General features: G+C 42.9%; 1 protein-coding gene across 2 annotated transcripts; it reads right to left on the bottom strand.

Moving 5' to 3' along the window:
- Positions 1-1,023: 1,023 nt before the first annotated feature.
- On the bottom strand, positions 1,024-14,286 carry MAT2B (methionine adenosyltransferase 2 non-catalytic beta subunit). 2 transcript variants are annotated; one of them, XM_009469439.2, is made up of 7 exons: positions 14,166-14,286; positions 8,210-8,404; positions 7,184-7,298; positions 6,732-6,884; positions 3,742-3,935; positions 2,658-2,771; positions 1,024-1,591 (listed from the first exon to the last, which is right to left on the bottom strand). In XM_009469439.2, the coding sequence occupies exons 1-7, from the start codon at positions 14,193-14,195 to the stop codon at positions 1,421-1,423; spliced, it is 972 nt and encodes a 323-aa protein (XP_009467714.1). In that variant the 5' UTR covers positions 14,196-14,286; the 3' UTR covers positions 1,024-1,420. The 2 variants fall into 2 exon arrangements, with proteins under 2 accessions (XP_009467714.1, XP_087616349.1); XM_087760223.1 differs by lacking the exon at positions 14,166-14,286 and adding an exon at positions 12,267-12,423.
- Positions 14,287-14,345: the final 59 nt, after the last annotated feature.

Here is a 14,345-nt window from a genome sequence, read left to right on the forward strand (position 1 = left end):
TAAAAACAAATTGGGATTATGAACTCTTAGCATATGCCAGTTGGGAATTAAATGACTGAATGTAAAGCTGACCTTTATAAGATCTTCAGTGGGTCTATTTTTGTGGCATGTCCACACCCCCCCCCCCTTTTTTTTTTTTTTAAATTAAAAGATTAACATCTTCCCCTCCCCCTTCATTTCAACCTCAGAAAAATAAATGATCATCCAAATGCAGCTTTTCCTAGTTTTACTAATCATCTGCTGGCAATCTCAGAACATTTATATTGTTGATTCTACAATTTCAGAAGGAAGCTAATCTTTACAAACCATGTTCTTCCTCCACTTTACCTGGCTACTGTGTCCAACTTCAAGGACTGGACTACAGCAGATTAAAGATTTGCTTATATTAGACTATTGCGATTACATTATTATGGTGCAAACCTTCAACACATGCGCTTGGCTGTTCCAGAACAAGCTACATCAGTGCAAGATCTGAGAGTCTGTGCAAAAGAAGCCGCGGTGCTACAAATTCTTGAAATACCTTTCCTCTCAGTCTCACATGTATTGACTAACAAACATCTTCCTCCCACTAATTTCACCAATCCCAAATACTACCCAAAAGAAAGAGAAAGATGAAGATATTTCATGCTTTTATACAAAAAACAAACACCCCTCCCCTCAAAAAAAAAAAATAAAAAAAAATCCTCCTACTCCAGTCTCCCCACCCAAAAAAACCCAGGTCAAAACTATTTGCTCCCCACCCTCCCAACCCTCTTCTAGCTTTTATATGTCACCATTAAAACAAATGCATACAACTTACTGTACAAATATGAAGCTGCAAGCATTCAAGTTACAGAACATTCTGAAAATATTTCAAGCATAAAAAGTACACTTGAGAATTGCAAAAATAAAGTTTCACTTTTTTTAAAAAACATTTTGATCAGAGCTCAAGCAAAACAAACATTTAACGATTCCTATTTCAGTTTAACTTCATAAGAACACCACCGTCAGAAGTTAAAAACAAAAAACTCAGATTTTTGGTGATAAAGTAACTGACTGTGTCTTTTAATGAAGAGAAATGGTATATACAACAATGGCACAGACCTTAAGCATCAACAACGTATTTCAGCCAGAAGTAAGTCTACAAGTGATCTGAGTCATTCTTAGCATCAAATGGAACTGATTATTAAGAACCATAATCCGCTAGGAATAGACATTAAGTTAGACCGGTACGAATGGAAGGAAAGATCCATGACATCAAATAGGCTCAGTTTTTGTCACTGAACGTTTTTTAGGCTAACAATTTCACTAGTGCAAGACCACATGTTTACCTGATTAAATGAAAACTCATAAATGTCACAATTTAAGAACACTCATACAAAACTATTTTTTTCTTTTAAAAAAGTGCCACATACCATACTTTTACTAAAAAAATTACAAACTAATGGAAGACTGTCTGCCTCCATCTCTTGTCAACAAGGAAAGGCCAAAGTGATTCTTTGATCCCAGCTCGAAATGGCGTTCTCTGACCTATCCCCAGCATCTCCAACTTGGAGCAGTCTAGCTGAGCATTCCTTGGACGAAGAGCACCCACAACTGGACAATCAGTAATCTAAAAAGTAAACAAAAAAACCGAACACACTAACAAGTACTCAGAAATGACAGAAAAATACTTATTCTTACATATGCTCATTTAGAAGTTTTCCTTCATAGCTTTCTATGTAGGTACATAGGTACATTTCCCTGCTGCCCCCCCCCCCCCCATTTTGTGGGGTTTTGAGTTCGGGTTTGTTTGTTTTATGGTTAACTTCATTTCAACATAAGAGATGTCAGGCAGAGCAACGTGAAGTGTCCTAAGTTAAATTTTTCTCACTCAATTACTGTTCACCATTTTGGCTTTTCTACGTTTTATTCCTGTTTTCACCCTATGACTATAATCACAAGATAAAAAATGCTCTAAAATGTTGACAGAACCATGTCTTGGTTGATATACTTGAAGAGAAACAGATTTGAGCAGAAAAAAGAAAAAAAAAAATCAGACTTCGTGTTCTCCATTCTTTTTCTCTCCATCTTCCATGCCACATTTCAGTTCCAGCCTTTACTAATTCAGAATCATTGGAATTTATTTTGGATATACATAAAATCTTATTTACATGTTATATTCTCACAACATTATCAGTATGTCTTTAAGAGTAGTCTTACTTTTAAGTGTCAATAAAACTGCAGGGCAGGTGTTTTAAGCAAAGCAAAAATGATTTGAAGTTCTTAAGTGCACGTATTCAGAAATAAATCTGGACATTGAAAAGTTCTTACAGATTCCTACCTTCAAGTTAATGTTCTGTCAATCTGTAGGCTTTTTTAAGGACCAAAATACAAGAACAAAATGTGGATTTACTCATGACTAAGGGGAACCGTTCTGCAGAAACGCCGTTACATGGCAGACTGCGAAACTGGTTACCGACTGACTGGGTAATTTTCATAACTCAGCATGTCAAAGCAGCTGTTGTTATCCCAACTTAGATACCAGACAGCATCCTCGGCAAAACATCTGCTGCGCTAGACATACTCACACGGCGCATCCTGAAGAGGAAGCTTACTTGCATAACTAGCATGAGACCTACTGCTTGAAACGATAAAGCACGTCCATCTTTCTAGAGGTCGAACAACACATGACTTACTGGCCTCAAGTGGCTGCTGGGAAGGTTGAAAGCATCTGCAATTGCACATGCCATTTCATACTTCGTCATCTGTTCATTGCCAGACCAGTGAAACGTTCCTTTTACTGATGGGTCCTACAGAAGAAACAGGAACCACAGGTGAAAAAAAGCAGCTGGTGAGCCCTCAGACTAATTCCTGTGCAAGACCTGTGCAGAATCATCTTCCAGCAAGATCCTATCCTGAAAGGCATGTTACAGCACCTCACCGATGTTCTGGAAACGTCTCGTGCGTTTTCAGAAAACGCCTGACTAGGGATTGAGACTGAAAACTGGTGTTACATATATCTGACCTGACTTTTTACAAACAGCTTATATTCTGTAGAATAAACAGGAGGGGAAGGAGCAAGCCAACCAACCAACCAAGGTCAAATAGCTGGGGAGGAGGAACTCGCTGTTCTATACTATTCACTTACTTGGAAAAAAATCCAAAAGGCACCACACGCATTCTGAATGTTAAACTGCAAACCACGTACAAGTCCTGTCAAACAAACTGATTGCACCACGTCCACCATATGTGTGTGGTCCATTTTCTTCCAAAGTTATATATATGAAAAATAAAGGTGGTTGGTTGGTTTTGTTACCTTGCAAAGGTGGTAACCTGAAGGTGCTGTGGTGAATAAACACAATAAAGTAGTTAAGTCCAGTGGCTTTTTTTGCCACGTCAGTGTTCTTAATACAATAAACAAGGGCATCCTTGAGAACTACATTCAACCACCATGGGTTTTTTTAGTCCAAAATGGCAATTTGTAAAAGGCATATTAGAATAAGTTAGGTATTTGCATTTCTGTCCTGTATACCAGAAGACGTAGGACAATTTTCAGAAGGATCCATCCTATCACTTCGCTCGCTTTGTTTCAAATATCAGAATATCCACACACTGTCACGTAAAGATACTGCAGCATTACAGCTAGTTCTTTCCTCCCTCCCAGCGTTCCAGAAACACAAAAAATAATGCAGGTTATATGCAGTTCTCAGTTGCTCAGAAACAAAGCCAAGAACTCGAGCTGTTTTTACCTTGAAGAGGCTTGTTTCTTTAAATTCTTACCAGCATTCTCTTCTCTGCTAGTTGTCTGCAAACAGTTGCTACATCCTTGACGTTAGTAGGAAATCTTTGTTGCCAGTGGTCCATGTTGGCAGATTTATTACTGAACTGAACTTTATCAAACATAACAGTCACAGCACTTTCCTCCAGTCTTTCTACCTCTCCATACAAGACAGGAATCCTAAGTACTGCAGCATCTAAAAGAAAGAACATTTTAACAAGTGTTAACATTGTTACGAGTAGGTACGAATCCTATAGCATAACCTGAGAAGTGTTTTGGAAACGTTAAGAAATACGTTGGTGATACTAAGCATCTACAAATCACAAAGAAAATAAAATTAATATGTTTGCCCTCAGAATATCATTTTAATTTATATCCATTAAAACAGTTTATAAACACTAATTTTATATGAACTTATTTTCATTTATGCTGTTGATCTCTATAAAGTTAACAAGCTTTCATTAACACTGCAAGAGAAAAAAGGCGGCCTGTTTGGGTTAGAACAAAAATTTAAAAATTAAGACACCCAACTGCACTACGCAGTTACTCCAGCACTCCCCGTCCTCCCGGGGTAAGAGCAAGAACAAAAATTCCCACCGATCACGAATCACCATATTCGGGCATCAATTCCAAGGACTTTTCGCCCAGCACGCAGAAGCCTCCTGCATAAAGGAGGATATTATTTACCAGAAGACAGACATGAACCTTAGAATGAATAAAAAGCTTGACAAATAAGGAACAGGCTCACAGAATACAGTAGTAAACAATATTAGATTTCAAGACTGCAACTTGAGAAATTAACAGTAAACAAGAGCAAAGAGAAGGATATTTTATAACGGAATACATCATACTAGTCTATCTCAGTCATGAAGACTCAAAAGGCCTCTTTGAGGGGAAATCCAAGGTGGCTATGACAAATTCATTAAAAGTAATACAGATATTTTTACTTAAAAAAAAAATTAAGTCAGTCCTGAAATTAGAAGTGGAAGTCACCAAATCATTGCAATTCTTAAAGATTTGTAGGAAAATGCTATAGCTATTAGAAAAACAAAAAGAAAAGGCTAACACGCAAATTATTCTCACAGGAAAATAAAGCGAAAGAAGTATTTACACAAGAAAAACAAATACAATAAAAAACCCAACAGAACACTGATTTCTTGCTCCTCTAAAGAGAGTTATTTGGTCACTCAGCAAATATGTTCTTCCTCTCTTTAAATACTGCTTGAAATACCTCTTTTAAAATTATCTTTAGAAGTATTCATTATTTGAGAAAAAGCCTGCCTGCCTTTTGCTCTCAGAGAGCTGAGACTTGGAGAGCATTACCTTCATTGCCAATGGTTCTCAAGGCCTGCTGAAACTTTTTTGTTTTATAAGCATGAGTATTAAATATAACTGGTATCCTCTCCTAACAAAAGTAAAGTATGTCCTAAAAAAATACGCAAAACCCCCAAATTATTAGTGGAGATTCTTGCATTATACAACAGAAACGGACAGGGAAGTTCTTCACGCAACTGCAGACATCTGATAGGCTGAATTCTACCTAAACAATATTAGCAAATTAGCAGTTGGAAGACTAATACATGTAAAATATTTATATTTGTATGAAACAATAGAATCGACATTTTCAAGCACCCTACTCAGCAGCATCTCAAAATTCCAACTGCTAATAATACCACTGCTGCAACCCACTACTGCCTGAGAGATCACGCCCAAAAAGGTTATGAAACAAAACCGAGGCGCTGAGCTGGGGGAAGGATCTAGCGAGATGCCTACACGCACTTGAATTTGGTGCCGTCTTACCTTCATTGCCAATCTAGAAGAGGGAGCAAACAGCATCGCAGTCAAATTCCGAGATGATATTTAAGTAAGAGGTGGAGTGAATAACTTTTTATTTAAATTGATTTTTACTTAAGTAAGACTTTTCCTATCGAAGTATTTTTTAGAAAGTCTATTTCTTACTAGTAATGACAAACCTATATTAAGGCCTATCATTTTCAAATATAGTATACATTTACTTACTGAGAGACCATCACACTAATTTATCGATTGTTCAATTCTCTGGTTAGGCAGAGCAGAATCGCAGTGCAAGTATCATATTGACATATCAGAAGCCTCTTCTGCAAGTGCACTGAGGTTATTTTCTTCAAATTCTTTGAGAAAACAGAAGTACTTCTTTCCTTATAATCTGTGAATGGAAACTGTCAGCGTACTAACTGGAAACAACCAAACCTCTCTTTCGTACAAGAAATAAGTTTTAAATGCAAGGGAATGTGTTCAGTCCCAAGCTTCTTTCCTTTATTAAGCAGAATTTTTTAAATTACGTTTGTGTATTTTGAATGCCAATTTTCATTAAGAAAAGATTTAAATAAAAAAATCAGTTGCTTAAAAACAGAACTGTGTTACTAACCCTTTAGGAAGTGTTGTAAAGCAGGAATCTGATGTGTGTGGTGAGCCAGGTGGGTAAGAATAAAATGGACGGCCTGGTGGCTTATGTAATGAGAGCAAAACAGGAGATTGGCAAGAAAACCAGAAGAGTAACAGCAAAAGCCTATGTTGATTTTATCTGCGTTATTATTGACTCGCGAGTCTGTTTTTCCCTTTAAGTAAACATACATTTAGAACAACTGCAATGCATCTCCTTAAACAACAGCAGCTATATATAAAGTGTGGTAAAGCTCATGCCATTACGATATATTGCTGATGTATTTTATCTTTCCTTAGGAACAGTTGATTCACAAAGGCTTGTGAATGTCCATCAGCAGAGACCGGTAACACAAACGAAGATCGGAACAAGTAAGAAATAAAGCTTTAGTCAACCTATAAGCAATAGGAATCACTTATGAGCAAAGAGAGCGACTCCTAATCACATTCTTTTCTAAATCTCGTTTCCATGGTTTTGCAACTTTACCACTGACTTAAGAGTCTATTAAGCTAATATACAATTAGGTAAAAATAGAAAGCCTCTATTAAAAATGTGTGAGTGTATTCTTACCTTCATTATTTTCCAGGACTGCCTTTTCACCCTCCAGTTTGGTTTTACCATATAAATTCAGAGGATTTGGTACATCGGTCTCTTTATAAGGAGGGCTTGTTCCATCAAATACATAGTCTGTACTAATGTAGATCAGAAACGCTCCAACTCCAGCTAGGAAGAAAGTGTTTATACATAGTCTATTTTAATTCACGCCTTGTTTGAAATCCCAATAAACCTTTAAACAAATCTCCAAAAGACCTCATCTTCTAGCCCCATTTATTCCTGCTGCTTTGTCTGTTCACTGATCCTTCACACAGGCATGCATGCTACCCTTACAGAAAACAGATCAACTTCACACTGATCGCAGAAATGACGTTTGGCACTTTGAGTAACTTACTCGTATTTATCTTCCTGTATAAATAAATGAAGTATTTTAACAAGAAACCAAATCCAAGAGATGGTCTCCTTACCTGCCTCTTTTGCTAAGTTCCCTGAAGCAGCCACATTGAGCTGAGAAGCAGCATCTGGTTGACTTTCTACAACATCTGGCCTTCTCTCAGCAGCACAGTGCACTACAACATGAGGCTGGAAATTAAAGACTGATTTTAAACAACAAACATTGTCAAGAGATTGCAGTTGCACCCTAACTCTAGCAATGAACTCCCTCAGGCAAAGAGAAATTGTGAGAAGTAATAAAAGTAGTAGTAGTATTTTAATCATAGCATTCTGAGGAGCATTCCTTAGGAAGTAAAATAGAACCATGCTGCTTCAGGATTTCATATTACACTACCAGAAACACTGATCATTAATTTTGCAATTATGATCTTCAGTAGCTTTGGTTTTACAGCAAGATCCAAGTTGTTGGGTTTTTTTCTTTTTAACTCAGTATAATAACATAAAATACAATAGTAATATATCTCTCACACACACACACGTACGGTACTCATAAAAAACATTAGCCAAACTGTTTTTAGATAAGCTGTTTACACGTGGCTTATTAGACATATGCGGACTATTAACAAGATACTTAAATCCGTTTTATAAAATGCCATCCTGCATAAATCATCTCAGGTTTTATATATTCCCCTTGCAAATCAGACTGAAAAAACAGTGAACTTCTTACTGCACTGCACGCTAGACATGCACTTACTGCTGTCGTATTCGAGTATTCTTCAACTTCGAAAGAACTGCTTCGTATTACTATGTCAATAACTCACGTTTATCTTTTTCAACTATCAGTGCAAGCGTGCTGGCACGTACATCTGCCGCCTGCAGTCTATCTACGGTGATGACAGCAAAGGTCAGAGCTCACTCTATCTACGGAGCAAGCCCACGCCCCAGATGTGGCAGAAAAGGCAGCCACAGAATTTTTCAGAGCTGTGCCAAAGCCTTAGCCCCACTACAGCCGCCTGACCTCAGCACCAGCACAGCGCTGTCAGCTGATTACTACATGTATGAAGTACCCTATCCATCTACTCCATGCTCCAGAAACTTACCTGAAAATCATGGATAATGTCATGAACAGCAATAGAGTCCAGAAGATTAATCTGTTCAAATCTGGGCTGAGCTCTCCTGTATCCACAGCCAACTGCGTTCCAATTATTTTCATTGAATTCTTTAAACACAGCTCTGCCAAGAAGTCCCGTAGCACCAGTAATCAGAACTCGCCTACTGGGAATTTCAACATCTTCCTAGGGAAATGAGAACAGGAAAAGTTTTCTTAAAAGTATGCAAGGCTACAGTCAGTGCTACTGTATCAGATAGCTTTCCTTGCCCCATGAGTGTTTTGGAGTGTCTGCAAACACCTGGGAGCACCAATACTGTACCTAGTCAAGTATTTACACATACTTTTGAAGATACTGAAAACAAAACTGAAATGGGAAACTCATTTACTTCTACAACATGAGGAGAAACCAAACCAAACCGCTAATAAAGAGAGAATTCTAAGTTCATTCAAAATCTGATAACTTTGTGCAAGTTGAAATGAGGGAAATCACTTATTTTGAAAACGGACCCAAAATATTTAAGGTTTAGGGTCCCCATCCGGCAACAAATAATTTTGGATAGACTATGCCTGTCAGAGGCTGCAGCAATACAATACACCTCACTGCGGGCCTATCTACAGTGATGGTGAGAACTGAAGGCTTGAATTTGATTGTTAAATAGAACAGCAATTCATCATTATTCAACACGATAGCCTAATAATAAGTAAAACCAAGACACGGCACGCTCTTCTGTTTTACAAAATGCATCTGAAAGCGATTTGATAATTTAAACTCTCAATCCATACAACACACTAAAGCTTTGCTTCGGCTACCGCACATTTCAGTACTTGAGACAGCTGCGTGTATCAGTTGACACAAAGTTCCTTCCTCTCCCCCGCTCGCTAGACCATCGAGTTTTCCAGACGGCAAACATAAGATTCACGTCTGTCTGTGCAATCTGTATTTTCCTTTCATGCTTCCCTTCTGCACCTATCACGGAACAACAGCCTGCTAAAAACAAAAATAAAAGCATATGCTTACATGCCAGTACACAACAAAACTTCAGGTGTGCAGAATCCGTAAATCTTGGATTTCCTGACCACTTGGTACACAAGGACAATTTGTGATAATTTATTCTAATTTTGTAAATGCTCTCTACTATGCAATTCAAATAGCCCAGTCACTTCTGAGCACTCTGACATTTTCAGCATTCTAACAGACTGCTACTTTTTGATTGCAGCACAGGCAGCAAGAGAAATCACTTCCAAATTACTGACTGTCTTTCACCCTTCAAGTTCAAGAGCTGTTGTTCCAGAACGGTATGTGCAGAGGTGCAGCGTGGAAACGGCCTACCCCAAAACAAGCGCTGAAACTTCCCAGCACACCGCGTGCATTTTCCTCAACTCTAAATCTTCAGGCAAAGGATGACTTATTCCCATCGGTACCGGATGAAAACTAATAATTTGTATCGGGACAATTTCCTGAAAATGACAAACTACAGCAAGTGATGTTTAAAAAGTTACCTTTATCTTTACAGTCAATTTGACCTCAGAACACAAGTTGATTTACAATTTTTTAAAGGCTGCCTGCGTTTCTCTGAAAAGCACAAGCGAGAACATGCAAGTGCTGTTTTCTTTTTTTTGTTACGTACTTTTTATCTTAGCAAAGTCTGGATAGAGTGCCGTAGGACAGATTATCAGTGCTGCCGTAGCCAGAGGGTGCCCGCTAATAAACATCAAAGACTTGCTGCAGGAAAGAGCTGAAAGGTTCTCTAAAATGGTTACAGAATATCTTTAACAAGTAGGAAGCGACCAAGACAAACACATTTGTCATTTGTAAAATCTGACGGTTTTAAGCATGATTCATCCAAGCTTGTTGATGCTACCCATCGTAAAGAGGGTGTTACGCTGGCAGCACATGGCTTGAACGGAACACAATCACAACTTGTACCGAGCACAGTACAGCTGGCATCCCGTTGCTCCTGTCTGCAGGACTAGCTGATTTTAGTCACCTGTTTCTGAGAAACCAAGGTAAGCAATAGATGTTTCCCACAAACCCAACACAAAGCAGCTACCGGTTCAAACGTGTTTCACCTTGCCAGAAGTCAAATGGTCTGGTAATACAACACCTGCACAGATTAACTCCTTCCCCATGTGTTGCCTTGCTCCTTTGCAGAATGTCACCCAGCTGCAACAGCATTTCCGTCTCAGAAACCACAGCCAGCGCAACTCCCGAGTCCCAAGTCGGCCAGGGTTTAATGCTCACACCGCTGCCATCTGCAGATGCTCTCAGAGCTGCCGAAGCCCCTGCTGCTGCCTCGCAGCTGCCCACACACAGGCAAGTGAATACGTACGGACAGCACCATATAGCTCAACGCAGCAACCAGGTCGCCTCCAACAGTCAGCAAACCTAAAAACTTAATTGCTGTTACTTGCTTTGCCTTGCAAGGAATTAATCACGGTCCTCTAGAAGAGGAGGCGGCAAAAATCTGTATCTACTACCTAGCAGTATCAGTACGGAACTGAAACCACGTATGGCGTAGCATCTTCTTTTTGACTTTTGTCAACGTACGTATTTTTTGTTAAATGTGGCTGGAGCATTAATAATACAATGCCACTAAAAGATAAGGCTGCTCCTAACTGTTATCCTAACCAGCACTTAGAATTTGCACTTAGAATTTGCGGTGATTTTATAGACAGTTACTGTATGTAAAGAATAAAAGACATTCTAGAATTCAAATGCTATCCTTTTGCCTGCAAGTTTTACAGGCTTAAATACAAGTTCTCGTTCAGATCAGCCTACCTGCTAACAAGTCTTTTATGTGTGCTTCTCAGCTAACAAGCCATCACGTTCAGAGTCATCAAATGTGCAAAAAGTCCTCTTCGCAACTGAGTTTGAATACTACTACTTGAACGCGCAATTTCGAGCTTTATAATAGAGCATCCAATTTCATTTTGCCTTAACTGATGTTCGATATTCACTAAGAATTAACGTAATAAAAAGAATTGTACTCAGCAGTCTCATTCATATAAAAACATGCAAGCAACAACGTTGTAAGATTAAAAAATATCATGAGACCTGAGGTTACTTTGTAGACGCTACCAAAATACATAATAAGAGTATAGTTTATGAAAACAGTAAAATGCGATGCATTTCAAGGTGAAAACCAAGACGCAAGTACTTTTTAAGCTTTATATAAAAACCGAACTTGACAAAATCACAACGAACTCCAAACGTCCCTTCTACGAACGCCCACTAGAAGCGGAAGCTCCTGGGGGAGCAGAGATTTGCAGCGCAGTACGATGACAAAAAGTCGCTACGGGGAAGCCGCTGCAAGACAAAGCTCTTCATGCCGCTTCGGCATCGCTGGCGGCAACGGAAAGCGAAAGGCAACGCAGCAGCAAAGCCCGGGCTGAGCAGCGAGGCCCCGCTGGCACCGGCCCGGCGCGGCCCGAGGCCCGCCGCCGCGGGGCTGCCCCTGCGGAGCGCCCCGGTACCTGCAGCGGCCGCAGCCGCCCTGCACCGGTCAGGCCGTTCCGTGCGGCGGGGCCCCGGGATTCCGCCGCTTAACAAGCCGGTGGCCTTAACGGGCGTGAGTCCTGCCCCGAAAGCAGAACACCGCTACGGCAACTAACGTAAAGGCGACATAAGGAGATACAAAGTTATCCGCGCTCCCGCGGGCATCCCCAGGAGGGGAAAGGGGAGACCTTTTCCCACGCCGAGACCCCGAGGGCCGAGCGGCAGCGGCCGGGCCGGGCCGGGCCGTGCTGTGCCGGGCCGCGCCCCGCGGGCGGGCAGAGCGGGCAGCGCCGCCGCAGCCGCCCCGCCGCACTGCGCCCAGCGCCCAGCGCCCCGCGGCACGGGACGGGACGGGACGGGACCGGGGAGGCCGCGGCGCCCGCTCCCGCCGCGGCGGCGCCGCGCCCGGCACAGGGCCCCGCGCAGCGGCACCACCCGGGCGGCCCGGCCCGGCCCGGCGCGGGCTGTGGGGGGGGCCGAGGGCCCCGCCGGCCGCCGTTGCGCAGCCGGAGAAAAGCGCCTCGGCGCGGCCCCCGGCGCCGCCGCTCACCTCCACCAGCTCGCAGCGCCCCGGCACGAAGCGGATCTTGAGCTCCTTCTCCCGGCCCACCATGGCGGCGGCGCGGGGCCGGCGGGGCCGGGGCCTCCTCCTGCTCCGCCGCCCGCGGGGCTGCGCTGCCGCGGCGGGCGGGCGGGCGCAGGCGCTGGCTGGCGGAGGGCGCGGGAGGGGCGGGGCCCGGCGGGGTTTAAAGGGGCGGCGGCGGCCGGCGGGAGCGGGGCCCCGGGGCTGGGGCGAAGCCGCCCCGCTGCGGGCAGCCAGGCGGCGGGGGCCCCGGGCGGTTTCGGCAGGGAGAGGCGGGCCGGCGGCCGGGAGGCGGCCCCGGGAGCGACACGAACACCTGAGCGCCTCTGGGGGCACAGGCGCCGGGCCTGGGCGCAGGCGGAGCAGGGCAGCGCCCCCGGGCCGCACGGAGGGAGTGGAAGTTGCCGTCCCGGCCCCCCGCCGCAGCCCCGCTCCGCCCCGGGAGGGGGCGGCCGCCCCGGCCGGGCCCCTTCTGCAGCCAAAGCTGCTCTCGGAGTTCCGATGTTACCAAACGTGCACGCTCACAGCGTGTGGGACACGTTCATCTGCGTAACGCGAAGGATCAAGTCCTGCTCTTTGTACAGCAAAACTCCGTAATTAGACCGAGCTACCTGAGTGGGCTGCTAAGAGACACCACGCAGAGAGCAAGAGAAATTATTTCCTTGCCCCTTTTCAAGTTGCCTTTATCCATAGCTGTATACAGAAGCGACTGGTAAATCCCTCGGGGAAGGCGGGTTGCCTTTGAGAAAGCAATCACTGCTCACAGGACTCGGCCTATGGGCATAATTTTATGCTTACACGATACCGAAGTTTATTTTTTTTAAATGCAAGTCTTCTGACCCACACAAAGGCAAAGGCCGCGCGCCTGACGTTTTTAACAAGAGGACTGAAGTTAAACAGCGACCAAGACTTCTTTGGCTACGCCCACACTGATGCCTTTACCTGATAAATTTATTTCGGCTTGACTTGATTAAAACAGTATTTAATTGGTAGTCAAGGGAGAAAAACACCTGATCCTACAGGAATTAACACACAGTTAATGAGCAATCACAAAACCTCCTACAACTTGAATGGAAACATAATGTAAATGACCTTCACTTATGACAAAAACCTGACATTTACAGGACAAAAAAATAAACACACAGAAACGACTTTAGCCAGTTTCTGCCTTCTTGTGAGGCAGATGCCCTGTTTTTCCTTGTAATAAGCTATGGACATTTAATTGCCTTTCATTAATCTTAGAATTCTTTAAAATATCAGTAATTCATAACTTGATCTGCGAAGACAGGCTGAGCTGTTCAGCGGCTCCAGGCAGAGCTGCTGCCAGAGCCCCCCGTGCCGCGTCCCCGGGCGGCAGCGCAGAAGCCAGGCCCTGGGAAGGGGAGGCTCTGCCTCCCTCCCAGCCTCCCGCGGGGAGAGCAGCAACGCTGGAGGCTCACGCCAGAACCACAAACTGGCCCGTACAATAGCGTCACAGCTTTGTCACCAGTATAAGTTACAAACATTACGTGTAAGTTGTTGTCTTCGTAACAGAATATAGCCTATTTTTTCCTTAAATGTTTACATGGAATTCAGTAGCAGTCTAGCTTATATTTTCAATTTCTTTATCATCATTACATTCACTTTGTGAAACACTATGATTTCATGGAATAGATAAAAATTTTATTACAGTCCGTATCACAGTCATTTAGGCACAATGCCTCACGGGGTGACTAAATGCACCACCCATTAAATTAACATTTCAGACTGTAATTCGCATAGACTAAAGCGTAATTAAGTCTCTCTCTCTCCTCCCGTTTCCTTTTCCCCAGATTCTGTAACTGAAGCGTGGCAGCAATCTATGAACACAAATATCCCGAGCCTTACCTGCTCCGTTTCCCCCAGCATTTTAGGCATTGCCTCAAACTACAGAAGGAATTTTCAGCCTAGGAAGTTAATGCAGTTCAGCTGCGCATTTGTCCCTTTGTCTGCTTCTGCCTGCAGGGAGCACATGGACTGGAAGAAGCAATAGCTCCGCTGACCTTTGAAACCGAAACGCTAATCCAA

This window comes from Nipponia nippon, unplaced genomic scaffold (genome assembly GCF_047370975.1).
Source record: "Nipponia nippon isolate SJK-2023a ecotype South Korea unplaced genomic scaffold, ASM4737097v1 scaffold_21, whole genome shotgun sequence".
Classification (NCBI taxonomy): Eukaryota; Metazoa; Chordata; class Aves; order Pelecaniformes; family Threskiornithidae; genus Nipponia; species Nipponia nippon.